At 43.2% G+C, this 12,313-nt stretch overlaps 1 protein-coding gene and 1 long non-coding RNA gene across 5 annotated transcripts in view; one reads left to right on the top strand and one right to left on the bottom strand.

Moving 5' to 3' along the window:
* Positions 1-11,644, top strand: part of TTC39A (tetratricopeptide repeat domain 39A) — a 51,726-nt gene extending 40,082 nt beyond the window's left edge. For all 4 annotated transcript variants that reach the window (XM_083742439.1, XM_083742440.1, XM_083742441.1 and 1 more), the window contains 3 exons: positions 4,820-4,934; positions 6,556-6,672; positions 9,450-11,644. In XM_083742439.1, coding sequence (XP_083598565.1) covers positions 4,820-4,934; positions 6,556-6,672; positions 9,450-9,567 — 350 coding nt within the window. In that variant the 3' untranslated portion in view covers positions 9,568-11,644. The remainder of the gene's footprint in view (positions 1-4,819; positions 4,935-6,555; positions 6,673-9,449) is intronic.
* Positions 6,480-9,443, bottom strand: LOC310846308. The gene is made up of 2 exons (XR_014565246.1): positions 9,171-9,443; positions 6,480-7,056 (listed from the first exon to the last, which is right to left on the bottom strand). It is a non-coding gene; the product is annotated as an uncharacterized lncRNA (long non-coding RNA).
* Positions 11,645-12,313: the final 669 nt, after the last annotated feature.

Below are 12,313 nucleotides of genomic sequence, written 5' to 3'. Positions count from 1 at the left end.
GGACTTCCGCATTCCAGAGATTCCGGAGCAGCCTTTCCCGCCAGCAGAGCCAATGGAACTTGGAGCAGCGCGCGCGCGCACAGTTTCAAACACCAGTGAAGGGCGGAAGAAGGAGGGAAAGAGCGGCAAGAGATGCTATCTCTGCCAACAGCCAGGTCACTTTGCCAGAGTCTGTCCGCAAAGGAAGGAATGGCAAGGGATGGCAGGAACTGTTGGGGGGAAGGAGGAGGATGAAATGAAGGAGCAAGTAAAAGCCAACGCCTGGTTGCCAACATCGGGGCACAGCAGCCAGGCCAGGGAGTAGTGAACGTGCCCACGCCGGAACCCCCAAGACCAGCACTTGTGATAGAGGTGTTGCTGGAACTGGCAAACGGACACCCACTAAAGATAAGAGCGCTATTGGACTCAGGTAGCTCATGTAATTTCATGAGTAAGGAGTTTGCAGCTGAGCACCAGATACAGACTATCCCATTAAGTAAGCCTTTGCAGGTTACCACGATTGATGGGAGGGAGCTGTTGGGAGGAGAAGTGAGCCAACAGACTGTACCAATGATAATGAGGGTGGCACGGCACACAGAACTGATAGCGTTTAACGTAGCCACCCTGGGAGGAGCCCCTATTATCTTGGGAATGAGCTGGCTGGCACTACATGATCCGCTAGTAGGCTGGCATCAGCGCGTGGTTTCCTTTGGATCAGCACATTGCCTAGAACACTGCAAGGAGGGAGAGGCCCAGGCAGGCAGCAGGGCCACTCTAGCAGGGGTGGAAGTGATGGACAAGGGGAAGGTGCCACCACAATACGCTGACTTGATTGACGTATTCAGCGAAAAGGAAGCGGATAAATTGCCCCCGCACAGACCCTTTGACTGTCAAATTACCTTACTCCCAGGAGCACAATTGCCAGTGGGGAAGCTGTATGCAATGTCAGACAGTGAGATGCAGGAGTTAAGGGAGTTCATTGACAAGAATCTCAAGAGAGGTTTCATCAGAGAGTCACGAGCGGTGGGGGGCAGTCCAGTGTTCTTTGTGGACAAAAAAAACACGGGCAAGCCCAGACTTGTGTGTGATTTCAGGTCCCTGAATGCAGTGTCAGAACCAGTGACTTTCCCTATGCCTAGAATTGATGACATTCTGACACAGGTGAGAAAAGGGAAGATTTTTACCAAGCTGGACCTTAGGGGGGCATATAACTTGATACGTGTGAGGAAGGGGGATGAGTGGAAGACCACTATGTTCACCCCCTTGGGGGCGTTTGAGTACCTCGTTATGCCTTTCGGATTACAAGGAGGCTCCGCCTGTTTTCAATCATTCATGAATCACGTCCTGGGGCCATTGCTCTACAAGAACTGCGTAGCGTTCTTAGATGACGTCCTGGTGTACTCAGAGAATGAGGAGCAGCATGTGCGAGATGTAAGAGAGGTACTGAGCAAACTGCGAGAAAACCGGCTGTGGGTGAAACTGGAGAAGTGTCAGTTTCATACTAGGGAGGTGGAATTCCTGGGGTACCGGTTGTCTGACAAGGGATTGGCCATGGATCCCAGCAAGGTTCAAGCGGTACTGGAATGGAAAACACCAAAGACCAAGAAGGACGTGCAAAGGTTCCTGGGGTTCGGAAACTTCTATAGGAAGTTCATCAAAAACTTTGCCCATTTGACCGCGCCCATCACAGATTGTCTTAGTAGCAAAAAGAAATTTGTTTGGACGGAAGAAGCGCAGCGGGCGTTCGAACGCCTAAAGCAGGCGTTTGCGTCGGAAGAACAGCTTCTGCACGTGGATCTACAACAACCAATGAGAGTGGAGACTGACGCGTCAGACCGAGCAGTGGGGGCCGTGCTTCTCCAGCCGGGAAAGGATACGTCGGAATGGAGACCGTGTGCATTCTTTTCGCGGAAATTGAACAAATCCGAGAGGAACTACACAGTGTACGACAGAGAACTGCTCGCCATTCATGAAGCATTCCGGAAATGGCGGCACTTGCTGATTGGGGCGCAACACAAGGTTCAAGTCCGAACTGACCACAAAAATCTGGAATATTGGAGAACAGCCCGTGTCCTGAACCAGAGACAAGTGCGATGGGCCCAGGAGTTCTCCAAATTCCACTTTGAGATTCGTTACGTGCCAGGTTCAGAGAACGTGAGAGCGGATGCCCTTTCCAGGAAACCTGAGTACTTAGAGGGGGAGGGAGCGCCTGAGGCAAGGCATGTAATCTCCGAAGACCGCTGGGTGTGTGGGGCGGCATTGGTGGGGCAAAGGGAACTGATGGAAGGTACGGAGAACGATGAATACGCCCAAGAGAAACTCAGAGAACTCAGGAGGACAGAAGAGAACACAGGGGGATTTGAAGAAAAGAACGGGGCGTTGTATTACAAAGGGGCACTGTACATACCAGATGGGGAACTGAGGGGCAGAGTACTCAAGCAGTTGCATGACAGCCCCACAGCGGGACATTTTGGACAGCACAAAACCATGTGGTTGGTTACCAGGGAGTTTTGGTGGCCCAAGGTGAGGGAGGACGTGCGGGAATATGTTAGGGGTTGCGACAGGTGCCAGCGAGCAAAAGGAGAGAGGGTGGCGCCAGCGGGGCTATTACAACCCTTACCCACGCCAGAAAGGCCTTGGGAGGCAGTATCCATAGATTTTATGACGGACCTGCCAAAATCCAAAGGCAAAACAGCTGTCATGGTGGTGGTAGATCTATTAACCAAAATGTGTCATTTTATAGCCTGTTCACATGCGGTTACAGCGGAGGAGACCGCCAAGTTGTTTGTAGAGCATATTTTCAGGTTGCATGGCGCCCCCTTGAGGGTGGTCAGTGACAGAGGCAAACAATTTACTTCCAGGTTCTGGAGGAAACTTATGAGCTTACTGCAAGTAGAACTCAATTTCTCCACTGCCCGACACCCAGAAACTAATGGGCAAGCGGAAAGGGCAAACGGCATTTTGCAACAATACCTGAGGTGTTATGTAAAGGACAGAGAAAATGATTGGGTAGATAAGCTACCGCTGGCCGAATTTGCCTACAACAACGCGGAGAATGTGTCCACAGGGATGAGTCCTTTCCTGGCAAACTATGGGTGCCATCCCCGGGCATTCCCAGGAGAGGGGGGGGAGAGGTGGAGCGTGCCGGCAGCGGAACATTTTTTTGAAGAGATGGAAGCGATCCACCGTCAGCTTCAACTTAACTTAGAGAGAGCCAAGGAAGAATATAAGAAGCAAGCAGACAGAAATAGGAGGGAAGGTGAAATCATAAGGGTGGGAGACCGAGTGTGGTTGTCCACCCAAGGACTACCGTTCAAGGGTGGGAGTAAGAAATTGAGACCCAAGAAATTGGGACCCTTTGAGGTCATACAGCAGGTCAACCCAGTAGCATTCAAACTCAGACTGCCCAGTCACATGAAATTACACCCAGTATTTCACAGGTCATTACTGTCGCCGTACCGAGAGGGACGTGAGTGGGGGGAGCGTGAGAGAGAGGCCACCCAAACGCTCGTGATAGAAGAGAGAGAGCGCGACATGAACGTGGCAAGAATCATTGATTCCAGGTGGAAGGGGAATCAGGTGGAATATCTGGTAGAATGGGAGGGGGAAGTAGAGTCGGAAAACACTTGGGTGCCAGCAGAGGTAGTGAATGACGAGATCTTAATAGAAACATTTCATCAGCGTTTCCCAATAAAACCGCAACCCGTGGCACGATTTAGAAGGGAACACTTTGGGACCACCGATGAGGAGGGAGAGTTTGAAGGGTTCCCAGAGTCAGGGGTGGGTGAGGAAGCTGCCTCCGACGAAGAAGAAGAAGACGGGGAGAGAGACGGGACGCCGTGGCTAGAAGTGTTTGAATCCTCTGATGACGAGGATTGCTCTTTCAGGGGCTTTCCGCCCTCACCGCCAGTGGGAGAGGAGGCGGGAGGGGGTGAAGGGGGGCCTGGGGGGGAGGTGGATGTCAGGGAACTGCCATCGGAGTTAGAGGTGCTGGACAGGCTCCAGCAGAGTAGGAGAGACTCTGCAGCAGAAGCAGGAACCAGCAGGGGGAGTGCAGGAGTTACAGCGGAGGGGAGGCTCTCAGACGCTTCTAGTGAGAATAGTGAAGAGGTAACTAGACCCCCTTTAGGAATTCCCTCCCTTCGCCGGAAACTGTCACGCAGAGAGTCACGAAAGCGCATGTCCGTCAAACAGCTTTTATGTTGGCGTAAATTCCGTAGACGCCCACTGTCAGATTCTACCAGCGACTGACGGAGTCATGCTTTTGGGGGCTCCGTTAGTGCCTGGGTTTGGATGACCGGCCAAACCCCAGCGGGATCAAGCTTTTACGCACAAGCAGCTCATTATCCCATCATAGTGTGTCACTGATGTAACTGCATATTCTCATCACACATCTGTTCTGTATTTCTTTTCAGCTTAAACTGTGCTAAACCTCAGTTGTACTATTCAGTCCATTAAGCTTTCCTTAAGGATCATTGTGGAGAAATCTCAACAGGCTAATACTTAGATAACATGCAGTGGGATGGTTACTACTTTAATTATGGTCACACTTGATGTATGGCATAGGGCAGCTTTCCCCAATCTAGTGCCCTCCAGATGTTTAGGACTGCAACTTCTATTAGCACCAGCCAGCAAAGCTGTTGCAGTTGAAAATGTTTAGAGGGCACCAAGTTGGTGATTGCTGCTACTGCTGCTTCCTCCCCCCCCCCTCTCTCTCTCTCTCTGTGTGTGTGTGTGTGTGTGTGTGTGTGTGTGTATTGTGATGGAAAAGTTTCTTTCTCCCCCTTTTCAAAATTTACAAAATTGTCTCAGCTCAGCTCCCTGTTGCTTTATTTTTCAGCTACAGATTTGTTTGTTGATGATCAGTGTGTAATCAAGTTACTGAAAGGGTTGTGCTTGAAATACCTTGGCAAGATTTCAGAAGCAGAAGAACACTTCACTTACATTCACTTAAAGTAAGTGTTCTAACTAGAGAAGATGACAGCGCAATAAGAAATACTGAGCCACATCAGCTTATCAAAACCTGTAAGGATTTCTCATTGGAAAGTGATTCTATAGAGATGTTTCAAAATTTGGCGTAGTTAATGGACAACCATGCAGTTATATAATTTGTTGTACATTTCTGTATCTCACTATGTGCCTAAGTGTTGAACTTTCACCTCTGAATGTTCAGGATATAACAGAGGTCAGGATTATGCCTATGTGGCACAGTGGAACTCAGCACTGATAGTGCTCTTTACAGAGGCAGTCTGTCAGGAGTGGGACAGCAGTAAATCACATGACATCAGTAAAGTTAACTCTTTATTCAAGAAAAGGTCAACTCGGGAAGCGAGGCCTAGTGAGCACAGCAACTCATCCCATTAAAATTGGGGGTTCCCCAACTGGCACCTCCCACAATTTCTTTGCATGCAACCAGTCCATGACACAGGCACATCCAACCCACAAAGCAGGTTCCAGTATTCTACAAAAATCCTCAAACATTGAGGAGACCCTCCTCCTGTTCCTCTGCTGATTGACAGAAGAGTATAGGAGAGAGGCTGCCTGCATCTGCCACATGAGTGGATAAATGTGTTTTGGCCACTTTGGCCCTGCCTACCACTGCTATGCAGGCCCCAGAGGGTTGGCCAGGCCTCAGTGCAGCCTCAGGTCAAAAAAGGTTAGTCATCCCCTGGCCAAGTTGAATAGAGACATAACCATCATACCACAAATTTTGCCAGAAACACAATTTAGCTGTGTCCTGGAGCACAAAAACTATATAACCAGCCCCTGCAATATAATATATATTTGTACAAATATGCAGATGCGGATCCATAGTTATATCACACATATATGACTACAGTGGGGGTCACTTATTTAATTGGCTTCCTTAATCAGCATATCTGCCCTGACATCATGATGTCGTTTCATGCCAGTAATGTATTAACTATGCTGAGAAGTGATGAGGTCAGCACCCAGGAGATTCGGAATCTGTGGCTGATTTAGATATTGATTACAAGCTGAGGCTGAAAATGTAGAAATCCATCTGCACTTCTGGAGCCCCAGTTGTATGACCTGATGCTCTACTCTTCAAAATAGAAAATGAATGTGGGAACAGTTGCATTTCCTGTGCTTCGACCACTCCTTTACTGTCATAAAACTTTACATTGAAACAAGGGTACAGTACATGTATCTGTACACAGAATCACCCTTACTCTGCAATTCTGTCCCCAGACTGCAAGATAATATCAATCCCAATTACAGATGAACATGGGACATTCCATGTTCTGTTATTATATGGTAAGGAATCTATAACTGCATCGACTTGTTTCCTGAAAATTAAGTCTCTGGCCAAGCCTGTGATGTAACTCTGAAAGCCCCATGTGCAGGTGCTTGTAGGTATTATGTTCAAGTAAGGATCTTGAGGAGCCTGAGTGATGCCATACAAGAATGGCCATGGGATGTTCTTCGGTGCCAAAAATTTAACAACCTAGGATACATTGAAACAATGTGAATCATTCGTGTCAGCACCAAGTGACTTTATTATTTGATTGTAGATAAAGCTGTTGTTGTTCATTAATTGCTATTTCTTCTTTAAAGTGAAAAGAAGATAAAGTATGATCATTATTTAATTCCAAATGCACTGCTTGAACTTGCTTTATTATACCTGGACCAAGACAGAAGAGAAGACGCTGTGAAGATCCTGGAGAGAGCAAAGTAAGCCTATAATAAACACTTGATTATTAGAACTAGATAGAGCAGGGGGCTGAAACAGTGGTGGTTATCTAAGTGGAGTGTTGCAGAGTTCCATCCTGGGCCCCTTGTTATTCAGCATCTGTCTAAACAACTTGGACAAAGGAATTGAGGGGATACTCATCAAATTTGCAGATGACATCAAGCTGGGTGTGGTAGCCAATGCCACAGAAGACAAAAGCAGAAATCAATGTTGCCTTAACAGATTGGAGAATTGGGCCAAAACTTAACATACTGAATTTCAATAGGGACAAATTTAAGGTTCTACACTTAGATAGGAATATGGCATGAGTTTTGTATGCTTGTGTAATACTTTTCTTGAATATTCCTTTCGTCCAAACGTTTTTTCTGTGGAAAAAGAGAAATATTAATGTTGTCATTTATCCTGAGCTTGTTTTCTAAATTACTTAAGAATCTATTTCCTCCCCTCTTTAGCCAGTAGGGGGAGAATAAGTGACTAACATGGAGCAGGGGAGAGCCAATGGGCTTGGGGAAGAGAGTGTGATCATGCTGACTCTTTAACAAGGCTTGCTAAAAAATATGGGGGTGGGGGAACCAAGACTTGCTTTAGCTGACCTAAATCTATATACTAGCACAACCCAGGTTCTGAGACAGAAGAGGAAGCCAATAAAAGCAGCTGTAAACAAACACACACCCTAATTCTGTCTTCATAGGTTAAAAATAACAGGTGCAATTCAGGTACTTTTTTCAACACTGATTGTGGGTTAAAAAAATACAGGCTGCATTTTGGAGACTACTAATTTTGTTATCACAAAATGGATTATAAGATAAATAATGTAAAACTGAAAATCTGGATTCTTTTCTAGTTGTACCCAATGGTGCCTTAAGAGTTAGCAGGAAGTACCTGATTTTTCTTCTTCCACCATACCCCATAGTGTTCTGGAGCATCCACTTCAACCCTCTAAAGCATCCTTGAAGGAGGGGCGGGGGCTACCAGTGAAAGCTAGTTATTTCATATTGCACAAACAAAAGTGTTCTCTACTAGTAAAAAGTCAGAATTGGATACCCTTCTTTAAACACCTCACATTCTATGTGTAGTATACCAAGCTTTTTATGTTAAGTTTCTAAATATGTTCACTTTCTCACTTTAAATCCTGCCATATCTATAGGACTTGATCATATCAAGGCCAACCTGTCTAGAAAAATAAACACCAAGCTTTATCAGATTATTAATTAACTGAATGAACTTAATGTAGAGTTGAAAATAAAATTCTAGGGCCTAATACGTTAAATATTTTGTGTCTTGCTGCATTCACCTCTGAAGCTACCTTCTTAGCTCCTTGCAGTGATATCTAGGAAGACGTATGAGACGCTTTTGTTGTGTGAGATCCCTGCCCATTTCTCCATTTTCCTGGCTGCTGTAAGCAGGGAAACTTGTAATGTGATGACACTGCATCCCATTATAATTACTCCTAAATGAGATTGTAAGGCGTGCACTTCCTATGGAGATGCTACTTTCAGCAGTGGTGCTGTGGCCTACACAATATGAATCCTGACAGAGCCAAAATGAGGTATTGGCTAGTGTGCTGAACTTGGGTTACAAAGTTCTATAGTCTAACTGCAGCATTTAGGTAAAACTCTCAGGTTAACTCTTGGGTCCCTGCCGAGGCCCCTTGCCATTCCAAGTTTTCTTCTAAGTTTGTTTAAGATTTAAGTTTGTTTATTTTTACCTTGGGCAGCAACTGGGCTGGCTGAAAAGACAAGCTGTCCTGTCTTCCTTTAATGTCTCTGGGTCCATAGTGCAAAAGCATTTTTAATAGGAAAGGAAGAGTAGTGGGGGTGGGCACGGCTAGTGGCCAGTCAGCTTTGGGGGTGGAGGTGTTTTTGCATGTTCGTTGGGGTGCTCTCTCTGAGCATCATCAGTTTGTTCTTGTGAAATGGACATTTTGTTATGCCCATGACATCTGTTTTCCAAATGTTCTCCTGGGCCCAAAAAAAGATTGGGATCCCTGACCTCACCCATTAGACTGTTGCAAGGATGAAGTGGATAATCCCTGTGTATCCACTGAGTGCCTTGAAGCTGTCTCTGAGACAGAGTGTATGCTTTGCATGAGGATTCAGTCCAAAGCACCCCCAGTTTAAAGGGGAACTTGGATTGCAAGGCTGTGAAAGATCTCTGCCTGGGATCCTGGTGAACCTCAGTCAATCAAGACAGATAATATTGCACTAGACCAATAGCTTGAATTTTGTATAAGGTGCTTCATACATTGATTGGGTTTATGTTTTTTGATAATACTTTACAGTATTGCTTAAATGTCTTATTTTTGTATTTATGTACACTCTGGGTTTATTTTGTATTGAGGGGGAAGATAGTTTAGATTTCTTTTCTCACTTTATACTCACCATAAAAGAGCAACATAGAGTTGCCTTTGTGTGTGTGTGTGTGTGTGTGTGGATCCTGAACTTTAGATTTATTCATTTTTTGCACAATGGACACTTACCGGTAATATAGACTTGCTGTTTTGTTTTCTGGGCTGGGGGGCAGGGATGAGTAAGCATACATTTTCCAGGGAAATGTTAAGACTTGGAACTACAAAGAGATGCATTGTCCTGTTCTCTGTGTCTCTATTTCAGAGGAAGCAATGAAGACATTTGTGAATTAAGTTTGGTTTTTCTACCTTCGCTTAGTAAAAATTGTTCTTTTAAATATTGCAATACAATGATGATGGGGAGGTGCAGTATTTAAGTGCCTATCATAATATATCTCTGTTTTGTTTTAGGCAAAATTATAAGAATTATTCCATGGAAACAAGAACACACTTCAGAATTCAAGCTGCTTTGCACCAAGCCAAATTGTCTCCAGAAAATGGTGTTCTGGAAGCGGAGGTTTCATGTTAACTTTTAAAAAAGAAATCTTGTTTGGTATGCAAACTGCCACAAGAGGACATTACAGGCAATAGTTTTAAGGTGGTCTTTGTCAAGTTTAGCACAAAATGTATTTAATTTAAAAATACTGAGGGGTTGACAAACCAGTATTTCATTCCATGACTGTTTATAATATATACAAATGTGACTTACTTACTTTATAAGTTTTTTAAATAAGATTTTCATGTTTGTTAATTTGGCAAAGAATATTTAAATGGATGAAATCATGAATTCTATAGAGTTGCTGACAAATACCTAGATCACACTTGGTTATGAATATAATGTTTATTTTCTACATAGACTGAATTTTTAAAACTACTTTTTAAATGAGGTAATAATTTTCCTGATAGAAGGAACAACCAGTTAATAACCTTCGATTCAGGTTTAATATTATACTGTACTATTCTTTAATCTCACTTTCATTTTTTCCTCTTCTAATGTATTCTATTTTGCTAACACTCAAGATGCCAACAAATTACCAATGCAGCCAAAATCCAGTTGCTTACTAGTTTGAAAGAGTTATCAATGTTGAAATAACCAAAGTAAATAAACCGGAATCCCTCTCTTTCTGAAGCAAAAGTCACGTTTAGACTGCATTAAGAAAACTGGAGTCTTTTAAGAAGTTTAGTGTTGGTTTACTCTTTTTGTTGAGCAGCACACAGTTATTTGATTTCCCCCCTAAAGTGGCATATGATTTGGAACAGGGATTGCCAGCATGGTGCCCTCCAGCTCTTGGGACTCCCATCAGTCTCAGCCAGCATAGCCAATGGCCAGGGATGATTATGCAACATCAAGGTGCCAAGTTGGCTACTCCTGTTTTAATATTCTACTAGAAGCATTGTGAACATTCATAAGCCATTTTACAGTACAGGATTTTTTGAACTGGAGCATGTCCAGTTTGGATTAGCCATATCATTTGGGAGAGTGTTAATCATGCAGTCTTTCCTAGCTGCTGGAACTCTTTTTGTGTGTGTGGGGGGGGGGGAGGTCTGCTAGAAATTTAGAGAGCACCAATTACCTATTTGGCAGGTGGTTGGATTCACTCTCCCCTTCTTACCAAACAATTGATTGGTTCCATCAGTGGCTACTATTTTGATAGGACTGCACATATTGATCAGCCTCTCTGTGGTACTACAGAATGCCCATAGGTTCTGGAAGTCACCAATTTCCTGGAGCAGGGTTAGAAGCTACATAGCAGAAACAATGTACCCACTATAGATTTAAGGTGGCAGGAAGTTTGACACATTCTTATGGAGTATGTCAAATAGATTTGTGTCATTTCAAATTTCACCTTTCTTTAGTTTCAGTAGAGAACTGAAAACATAGATTTCACATGTGGCTGATTTCTCTCAATGCAAAACTAATATATACCAGAGAACCCTTTCGCTGACTAGGCATTATTAATCTTTTCTCAATACAGTATACTAAAGACTGTTTATATTGGATGCAGAATATGTGTACAGTGCAATTATAAAAAGCACAAAATCAAGCTAGCTGTTCTTCGTATTTTTGCTGTATGTATCATGTCTTCCCTCATACTCTCCCTCCCCTTCTTTTCAAAATACCCTTCTTACTGAATAGACTTCCAGCAGCGTTCAGGAAAACCTAATTGTTGCATTGGAGACTGTTTGAAATCAATGGAAATGACAGCTTGGACATCTACAGATTTATAAGTAAATCCTAAGTTCAGTGGAATTTACTGTTAATTTTGGATGTTTAAGATGGTAACAATATAGTTCCATAATTCCATTGTTTTTAATAGAACTTACAGGCAAGTAACTTTTGAAAGTTATGCCTATTCAGGAAACTAAACTAAACTTGAATGTTCTGTTGAAATTGATGAAGGTTGTGCAGGAGTATTGCTTTATAACTTAAGCGTAAGGTTAGAGGCGATGTTGCTTAAGCTACAATCTGAAAAACAATAATCTTTTGTAGAATAATTTGGGAAGTTTTGTAGATTCACTTAATTGTAATAGATTTTTGTGAATTTCATCCCTTGTTCACATCCTCTTAACACCCAGCAATAAAGAAAGCTTAATGGTCTGTTGAATTGCTAATGTCCCATTAGATTTTTTTTTTTTTATTTTACAGTAGGGACGACATATTAAGTAGCGCACCCAATGTTCTATTACAAGTGTTTATGCAATATTTTTGTCAAATTTCAGTGGTCTTCCTTTGTTACCAAGAGCATTCAAACAACCTCAAATTTCCCTTTGCAATATGGTTGATATTTACTTCTACCTACTTAAACTTGTTGCGTTCCCCCTGAAAGATCCAATTCACAATTTGGCGGTTTTCATGGAGGAAGAGGCAAGTTCTTTAATATATGGTGCTCTGTTTTGCATTAACTGTTGGTGTTTTAATGTCATAATGTTTTCATTTTTTTCCATTTGGAAAAAAATGAAAACAATAATGTTATAATGCCTTTATTTTGCAGTGTTGTTTTAATGATATTTTGCCATGAAACATGACATATAAATAATTTACTTTCCATGTAATGTACAACTCATATTTACAATAGAGTTTGTTTTAGCCAGAGGATCATACGATAGAGTTTTAGAACAAAAGTTAAACTTAAATATATCCAGTGCTGCTTTTCTATAAAAAAAACTGTTTAGGGGCACTCTCATTTTCCTATTCATATTGAAATACTGCCCCTCAGTGAGGCCAAACTTAGGAGTATGCATACCTCTTGTCTCCCCCAGAAAAAAAGCACTGA

This window comes from Podarcis gaigeae (genome assembly GCF_964106915.1).
Source record: "Podarcis gaigeae genome assembly, chromosome: 6".
NCBI lineage: Eukaryota > Metazoa > Chordata > Lepidosauria > Squamata > Lacertidae > Podarcis > Podarcis gaigeae.
Note: the sequence above shows the minus strand (reverse complement) of the source record. Positions and strands in the feature narration are given on the sequence as shown.